The sequence below is a fragment of the Filicampus tigris genome, chromosome 13, assembly GCF_054856515.1.
Source record: "Filicampus tigris isolate MCC_2025a chromosome 13, RoL_Ftig_1.0, whole genome shotgun sequence".
In the NCBI taxonomy this organism is placed as follows: Eukaryota; Metazoa; Chordata; class Actinopteri; order Syngnathiformes; family Syngnathidae; genus Filicampus; species Filicampus tigris.
In genome coordinates, this window is record NC_141229.1 from 7,483,340 (window position 1) to 7,493,196 (window position 9,857).

General features: G+C 40.3%; 2 protein-coding genes across 2 annotated transcripts in view; both read right to left on the reverse strand.

Moving 5' to 3' along the window:
* e2f2 (E2F transcription factor 2) overlaps positions 1-9,857 on the reverse strand; it is a 36,514-nt gene that overhangs the window by 15,005 nt on the left and 11,652 nt on the right. The window lies entirely within an intron of this gene.
* Positions 2,470-5,000, reverse strand: id3 (inhibitor of DNA binding 3). Its single transcript, XM_086048715.1, has 3 exons — positions 4,266-5,000; positions 4,075-4,149; positions 2,470-2,962 (listed from the first exon to the last, which is right to left on the reverse strand). Exons 1-2 carry the CDS (start codon positions 4,557-4,559, stop codon positions 4,096-4,098), a joined length of 348 nt encoding a protein of 115 aa, XP_085904841.1. The 5' UTR covers positions 4,560-5,000; the 3' UTR covers positions 2,470-2,962; positions 4,075-4,095.

Consider the following 9,857-nt stretch of genomic DNA (forward strand, 5'->3'; position numbering starts at 1 on the left):
TTGTGGCCATTGACAGGAGGAGAGTTTGTGTGTGATAATTGGATTCGTGCAGTAGTAGCACTCTTGCTTATTGGCTCAGAGGAGATATTGAAAGAAAATAACCCCTCCCCCAACACACACCGCACGCACACACACGCGCACACACCAGGCCATATGAAATGACCCCCACTCACCACCACCATCGATCGGCAACTCCTCTCGAGGGCCTATTGTCACGGTGAGAAGTTGTGACATCTTAAAATATACGTTTTTGCCAGGCCTGATGTGTGTAGGAAGTTTAATGAGTTTTCACCAAGGTTGAGACCGTCAAAAACAGCATCATTTTTCATTGCAAATGGCGGATCGCCACGGCAACAGAGTGCAACGAAATAAAAAACTTTGAATAACTTTTCATCTCGAAGATGTTTAGATGAAAGTTTGAAGATGATCGCATGAATTCTCCAGGAGTTTGTTAAAGTACGACCTCTATAAAAGGACACAAATGGCGCCATATTCCAAAATAAAATCAAAATGGCGGACTTCCTCATAGGTTTAGCATATGGGTCCAAAAGACTTTCGTTGCAGGTCTTGGTCTGTACCATATGTCTCCAAATTTTCACAGATCTCAGTGAAACGTACAGCCGGTAATACTTCATTAAAAATTTGCATGTGCCTTATTGAGCCATTTATTGAAAATCGCACAAGAAATCTGAAAAATAAATTACGTTTTTATGCCAGGTCTAATGTGTGTGCAAAGTTTCATGAGTGTTCACACAGGGTTAGACTGCATAATTGTTCTTTATAAACAGCACATCGCCATGGCAACAACATGCAACAAAATAAAAAGCTTTCAATAATTTTTAATTTTAAACATCTTTAGATGAAACATGCAAAGTTTGGAGATAATTGGATAAATTCTCTAGGAGGAGTTCGCTAAAATTCCACCTCTATAACAGGCCCAAAAAATGGCGATAAATTCCAAATTAATCAAAATGGCGGACTTCCTGTTTGGTTTAGCATACGGCTCCAAAAGACTTTTTTTTGCATGTCATGGGCTGTTACATGCTTTCCAATTTTCGTAGATCTAGTCGAAACGTACAACCGAGAATGCTTCAATATGAAAGAATCATAAAACGCAAAATTTGAAGCCGTGCCCCCGTCAAAAATTATATTGAGAACGTACGTTTTTTCCCCCCCGCTGTTGTTGTAGGTGTTGAACATGGTCCAGCTCAATTTTAAAGCCAATCGGGTTAACCGTCTAGCTCAGGACAAGGGGACAAAAGTATGACCCCAGTACATGTACTCACTTCCTGTACCTTTTAGGGCATCGCTACCAAAGTCTTTTTTGTACCTCTCGTAGCCATAGATCAAACATACCTGGACAGGGTTCTGTTAAACCTCTTTAGGAGACGCTACAGACCAATTTTTGCTGTAGTTGTGCACGGCAACTTTAGAATGTTTTTTTTTTTTGGGACAGGCACCATGTATGCAAAGTTTGGTGAGTTTTCATTCATGTTTAGGGTCTCAAAAATGTGATTCTTTGCAGAGAATAATAATAATTCCTACTGAAACAAATGGAGACCTCACAGTGGCTGCTGCTCAGCCCTTGATAATGGTCTAACTTTTTTTCTTTTAAACCAAAAGTTTCTCTTTTGTGTGAATTTGTGTGTGACAAGACCAAGTGCTAGTGTCTTCGTCCAACACTGCTATGTTGTGGTACAATTTGTTGTACTTCACATAGAGAAGAGCTCATAGTACCACTAGATGTCAGTGATGTATAAAAAAGAGTGGCGTAAAAAGTTCTTTGATATCACTAGATGGAGCTATAACCCCATTTTTCGGGCTGTACACACACGAATTTTGTTTAGCATTTTAAATTATTTTTTGATTGGTGGGATAATGATAATTTACAATAAATTACAAATACATTTTGACAGACTGAATGCATGCGACCGAGTTCGTTGGGCAGTGAGTATTTCCACCTTTCGCCTCTAGAGGGCACCGTACATTCACTTTTGAAAAAAAGAAAGGAAAAGCAGTGCCTACTTTATTTGGTACATCATACATGCTTTAACTTTCACATGGCCTGTCATTTTCACTTTTCCTTTTTTTTTTTTTTTTTAAGATATCTACTGTACACATTGGTACTGCTGTACCAGAGTGTGTTCTATTGAATAGTATTTTGTAGATGTTATTTTGACTTGCAGATGTATGCAAATATACTTATATATTAAAAATGGAATAAAATCCCATCCAAATTGGATGCACTGCCACTCCAACCTTTACGTCAAATGTGCTGTAATTGTTTAATCAACACAAACCATCCCCCAAAATCCAATTTTCAACCAAATAACACAATTTGGAAAACATTAATAAACGCACAGAACCCTCCCAACACCCACGCCACCTTTAGATTGATTTTCCACCCATACACATCCTGTGGTAGCTGCACCGCCCTATACCTTCACAACACGCATCAAACCAACCTGCTTTTGTTTGTTTTAAACTGTGTTTATTTCATGACATAAAAGCATACGAATTACACACAACAAACTTAACAATAACGAGTTTATGAAACTCAGTGGAATATCATCTGTGGAAATAACAACAATCCCCACAGACAGTTTACAAGTTAACTCTATTATAGAGTTTCTGGATTGTTATAATAAAAAAAGAAACCTCGCATACACACCTAATAGATATGTACACGTGTTGTATGGAGGTGAGAAAACAAATAAGGGTGACAGCTGGAATGCAAATATTTGAAGGTGCAGTATAGGAATGGGTCCAAAACGGAGGCCTGATGAAGCTTTGGTGTGTTGATGTGTCCATCCCGGACGGAACGAGCAGAAAAACAGTCAGCGCTTTCCATCTCGCCTGCATACCTATCCCACCCTCTCTTGCCCAACGAACCACCCCCCCACCCCCCCACCCTTGTGCTCTTCTGGCCTGCAGTGAAGTGGAGACATGTGTTTCCCTGCACCTGCATGGAGAGAAGGAAAGAAAAAGTCAAGTCAAGATTCCTCCTTCTCCCTCCTCCCCGCCTCCCTCTCCGCCGCCGCAGACAGACTGGCGCCGAGCGTGGAGCGTTCATTAACCCCAGGCAGATAGCGATGAATCCGCCTTACAAACGAAACCCTGGCCTCACTTAATTAGCCACCGCTCTGGATTGTCCACACATATCAATGGGCTGCTTTATCTTAAACTCATTTTCAAGGGATTTCACACAGACAGCTACCCCCTCTCCACTGCCCCCAAGAGAAAAGCAAGCCAGTTCCTTAGCTTTGTAACAGCAGGGAAAACAATACTTTATTTACTTGCACTTAAGGGACTAAAATGCTGTTTTTAACCATCATTTTGGTGTGTTTTGTTCATTTTAAGGGATGGGTGGGAGACATATGGCCCGTGGGCTATGAATGTGGCCCGTCAGAGCATTTTAAGCGGACTACCATGCAAAACCCCAGCCAAAGTGTTACAAAATAGCTTAAAATATGATTTAGTGTTAATAAATAATAAATTACAGAAACAGTGTGGAGAGGACACTCGCAAATTCACCTAAAAAGCCACTTTTCCCTGTATTTATTCATATATTTTAGTTCCTTGCTTTTAAGTGACTGTTGCACAATGTCATAATTCACATTCAAATCCAGTCAGAGAAAAAAACATACAGATTTTGCTTTAAAATAATTCTGTATTCAATTGGAAATGGGATCAAAAAGGTCAAAATTGGCAGGTCAACAACCATCTCAATGCATCTATCCAAAATCTCATTGTCAAGCAACTTCGGAAGCAACAAAAATATTCAATGATTTTTTTAGTGTAATTGTTTAACAATACAATTCGTATTATATAACAATAAGTGATCTTTAAAAACATAATAGTTCCTTAATTTTTACAATTGATGGCGGATCGGAAAAAAGTATTTCTTGTGTGCCACATACTGGCCCACACGCAGCATGTTGCTCACTGCTGATCCATCCCCATTAAAAGAATATAGATGACGTCGGTGAACATTTCAAAAATAATCTTTTCCCAATCAAAATGTGACTAATAAAGATTATTCAAATGATTTAAAAAAAGAGCTGTAGTACTCACCATGATCAGACATGATATATCCTAATGGCACAAACGCCCTTCATCTTTGGAGAAAGTTCTAGCCAGGTCAGCAGTCTAGAAGAAGAGACAAACTTTAATTAACCAAACTCGGTTGGATTTACCACTACTTTTATTTTTTCACACAGGTGAATCAATATCGTCAAATGATTTACGAGTCCAAATCTGCTTACCTTTATCGACAAGAGCCTCGGGGTCTCTTCGGCCTCCAGGGCGATCTGTAGATCGAAGATGTAATCGATGACGTGCTGCAGAATCTCCACCTGGCTCACCGTCTTGTTGCGGGGGATGCTGGGCACCAGCGCCGCCAACCGCGAGTAGCAGTCGTTCATGTCGCCCGCTTGCACTTCCACGCACGCGTGTTGTTGCTGCTTCGCCGTCCGGCCGATAGCTACGCTGTGCTCCGAAATGCAGCACACGGCCTTGTAGCAGTTCCTCCCTGAGCGAACGGGACTGATGGCTTTCATGGCGGACTTTGACAAATATGAAGAGTCTTCTCGGTTTGTTGACTTCAACCTTCGTGAGAGGAGCTCGCGTCGCTGTCAAGACCAGTGCTACAGTAGGACTATATACCGAGTGCGACAGACCACGCCCATTCACGAACGCCGTTCTCCGATTGGCGGAAGCGAATAGAGGCGGCTTCTCATTGGCCGATACCGCCTAGTGGTGGCGGTGATAAGGAATGAGGAAATGGGACCTGGGTTGCCTTCATGGGATTGTCAATCAATGATATTTTCCAGGTAGTTCCGAGCAGAACATGTATGAATGTTAGTGAAAGCTGTCTTTATTGTCAATGAAAGCTATTTTTCTGAAAGAAACAAACAAACAAAAGAAGAAATGTATTTTTTTTTTGTAGATTTGCACAAAGTTCTCTGAGGTGCCATACTAAATTCATGAACAAGTATTGATTAATTATTACTTTTATTTTGTCATGTCATGTCATGTCATCTTCCAAACCGCTTATCCTATATAGGGTCGCGGGGAGTTGCTGGAGCCTATCCCAGCCGTCAATGGGCGAAGGCAGACTACACCCCGAACTGGTCGCCAGCCAGTCGCAGGGCACACATAGACACTGTCACTGAGCGGGAATCGATCCCACGCTGCCCGCACACAACTCAGGCGTGTGTACCACTACACTATCAGCGGACTACTTTTATTTTGAACATTTAAATCTTTGTTACTTTTTTAAAATAAAAATAGATTCATTGTTTTTGTGAGTTAATTGCTATTATTTTATATTATTGTATTATATTATTTTACAACACATTTATTATGTAGTGTAAATATTTGACTTTTTAAATGTTCTAAATAAAAAATATATATCGTTAATTTGAATTTTATTTATTCCTTTTTGCAGCAGACCAAAATTACCCTCCAGTTTCTTGAGTAATAAAAACTGTCATATGCTGTTTCAACACTGTGTTTCAACACTGTCTACAATTTTTGCAATGTTTGTTCTACGTGCAAGATCAGCAAAAAAAAAAAAAAAAAGAACACAAAAGAAAAAAAAAAAATACATAGCCCATGAGAACTGGACTACTACACTTCATAGTTAAAAATACTATAATGAAGGTAAAAGGTCAAGTGGTGTCTTTTATTCTCGTGATCTTTTTTATGTGCCTCAGAGAGCACACAATGCAAATCTGTCTCTTGAAATAAAAAAAGTAAATCAAAATGAATAATAAAATGAAAATAAAGTAAGGAACAACAACAACAACATTGAAATAATTGCAGAGACACAAGTTGGCTGCCAGGGAAGCACGTCCCGTTCTGCTCCTTATATTTATGTCTTATTTTCTCCTCCTCGCTCCTTGTCTCTCTCTCTCTCTCTCTCTCTCTCTCACTCACACACACACACACACACACACACACACACACACAATCCTGTTTTGTAGAGGAATGCAGCGGCCAGCCAGCTGTGTGTCCTATCCCGGCCCAGCTGTGTTGATCTAACGCGCCAGTCCCAGACATGCTGGCGCCAGCCTCCCGACGTCATCCATTCAACCGACGCGTACTCCCCCCCACCGTCACCCCTCCCTCTTTAGTCCATTCTACCTCCCTCCCACCCTCACGCGGAGACGCTCAGCGCTCTGATTGGTTCACTCCCACTGCCAATCAACAACACCGCGCTTCAAATCAGGGCAGAAAAGAGCCAAAAGTGAGAATACTAGCAGCTAAATAATATGTTATGACGTTAAAAAGTAAGGTGGAGTAGTGTGGTGATGCCAGGTACGACTTAAGATACATATCATTTGGTTTGACCCTTTTGTGACTTACTATAAAGAGAAGGAGGAAGGGATAAATATTCCCCTTTTCAAACTCCCCATGAAGGGATGGTGGGAAAACGACATACAAGCAGATTAATGAGCTAACTTGAATACTTTTGACTTCAATCAGTTCAAAATATATGCAACTGTAACTCTTTACAGTGTTATCTATTTTTCAGATTTTACTCCACCACAGTTCCTAATATAGTGTACACATTTTCCCAAATCAGCTTCATTATAACAAAATAAAAGTTTCTTGCAAAAAAAGCAGAATATTTCTGCCTGTTCAGAATGAGGCAAACTATTTCAATTTATATTAATACAGTGAAGTCAACACATACATGTTCCTTTAGTCATCAAAAGCTAGACATATGCTAGCTAATTTCACTCTTTAGCCAACTTGCACCACTGACGAAAACTTAAAAATAAAACAATTGACAGTGTACTCAAGTAACATACTCCACTGTGACTTTAACCTCGACCAAAGTTACATTCTGTTAATATACTTTTATTTTTACACAAGTATCACTTTTAGGTACAAGACTGTCTCAGACTGACTTGACGCACATGCGCACACGCCAGATCAGGTGCTTGCCCTGCAAAGAGCACGGACACAATCGCCTCTCTCTTTCAATGGATGGGAGAATTCCGAGCCTGGCGTCAGTGTGTCTGCCTTCCCCCTCCTCCCCGATTTCTCTCCCACTCCCTCCTCCCTCCTCCATGCAGCTGGACGCAGACAATCAAGCCATCAACAATCGCCACGCATAATGATCACCACCCTCCTCCTCCTCCTACTACTTTTTCTTCTTCTTCTCCGCTCAATCAAATTACAATCCTAGTGAATCTTTAACAGGACAAACATGTCTACAAATGTCACCAAATGATCTTGAAGCCATTTGAATGAACTCTTGATACCAAACTACAGTAAAAAGTCAGCTTACTCACCAACAAAGTTGTGGCGTCTGCAAGGACTCTGGTGATATGCGGTGATGTCATGCACACGTGTCATCCTGGGAGGTCACGACACTTTTTCACTAAAAGATCACGTCAAATCGCCATGTCGGAGCCAAAACAGAAAATCCTGAAATTATTTTGTTTCTCACACAGTCACACAGTCACACAGCCTCTTCCGCAAAATTGGATAATCCGACGAGGACTAGCTAGCGTGCATTATGATAGAATTTTGATGGTTTTCACAAAAATACCCATAGCACAGTATCACAACAAATAGTGGGAAAAAACATGGAGGAAGCATCGTCATAAAAAGGGGGAAAAAACTCTGGGCCTAACTGACTATGTGGCAGCCATGTTGGTAGGGGCAATGCCTGGACAATGAAAATAAGTTGTAACTTGCTCATTTCTCAACCATTATTGTGTCTCAAAAAGTCACTATTCACTTCCTTTATTCTATTTTGTTTCGGGGATCATTTGGACAGACGTGAGGCAATCAGCATTTGACAGAGTCGGTTTTGCAACATCGCCGCCTGCCCAAAACTTTTTCTGTCCTCGACTGTAGTTCAGCGCCAATTTGACAAGGTTTACGGCCGTCCCACAATTCCAACACGCAGTACAAATTGCGCTATTCATGGCAAGTTTCTCAAGATCTGTTATTGACAAACCACGCAACAAAGCCAAGGCCGGCTACTACAACTACTGATGAAAACATCGAATATGAGCTGGCGTTCGCGCAAAGCCAGTTCAAGTTTGTCCATCCAGAAGACCGCACTGCACTGAACTGGACAGAACTGCAGTGTAGGACAGAAAATCTTCTTGCCAGGTGGCAATTTTGCAACGCTGCTCCAATATCAATTGGCAAGCCAATGGCAACGGAATGATATGCTTGCAAAAACTGTAAAGCTGAAGCTATCAAATGCTGATGGCCTCACATCTGTCTGAATGATACATGAAACAAATAGAAAAAGGAAATGTATAGTGACTTTTAGGAGACCCTGTACAGACCAACCCCTCAATAAGTGAAATCTACAATATAGTTGTAATACACTTTAAAATAATATGAATACATTCAAAAATCTTCAATGTATTGAGAAAAAGCAAGAGCAACACTGTCTAAATATTGTACAAACAGTGTAAAACATTCCTGTGTTTACAGTAAAGAAATCCCACTTTTCCAAGCTAAAAAACGTATTATCCTGCAAAATACATCAATAATTATGCCTAAAGATGTACATTAAAAAAATAACATACAACTGTTGCTTTTTGTAGGCATAAAACGAAGGATGTTAGAGGATTGACATTCAATAATGAATTTCTAATTCACAAAAATGTGACTGACACTTCATGTTTTCTCTTCTTCTATAAAATTTACAGTGTTTTAAATGATACAGTACACTACCTAGTGGTCAAATATGGAACTACACCCCAAAATAAATACAATTGTTATATTATTGTTAAGTTATAACTCCTGGACCAAAAAAAATGATATTTGATGCCAGTATACAAACACATAATGGCAAAATATTTTGTATTATGGCAAAATGTACCTTTTTCAAAGAAAAAAATATGGCAAATTACAGTTTTCCAATAAACAAATATAGTATTGCCATGCAGCATTTTAAAAGTTTTTCATAAACATTACATTTTCATGGCCAAATACAGTGCTTCATGGCAAAATGAAGCATTTTAAATGCAAATATATATTCTTCTCAGTGCATAATCACATCTCTTTTTAAAGCATAAAACATTTTTTTGAACATATCATTTCTGTTGCGACATGACTCACAATTTATAGAGTGTGTATCTTTTGGGCGGGTTCGTGTTAGAACACGGAGCTTATATTGCTGAAAAATAAGCTTTGCTATGATTTCCTACTAATACTGAAACATGCTGAGCGACAATACAAACACACGTTTTATGGATGTTTTAAACACCGAAATCATGTAATGGGAAAGGCTGCATCACGTGCAATAATAATCATGTAAAACTAAATGTCTACTAGCATGGAGTTGTTTTCAGGGTAAACTCCACCTCAGACATGCGTAGCATACAAAGCGCATGCCTGTCAACCAAAGCTCCACTTCCACACCGGTGTGGCTTCACTGCGTGGGAACGAAGCTGTTGATGTAGTAAGGTGACCCTGCCCGTGTCCTTGGATGGGAATATTTGACACGCGCGAATAAATGGAGGCAAAGCAACATGTACGGCAGGTGGCAATGGAGGGAGGGGGTGGCAAAAAGCCACGACCATGCGGGGGCCAAAACAAGCATTTCACAATGTGACTCAGCGATGGAGGCTAACAGCTGCTGGTCACACTTTTGTTTTGTCGCTCGATTCAACCCTGAATGGAACGGTCCGTGTAGTCGATAGCCATCCGGTGAGCATCAACACCTGGCTTTGTGTTAGCTATAGTCGCTAAGTTGTTAGCTTGACTTCTCAAGCTTGTGTACAAAATGCTGACTTCAGTTTGAAATCCACACATTCCCTTCCGAACAGGTTAAACGTTGAGAGTTTAACAAAACTGAAGGAGTCTGCATGAAAACC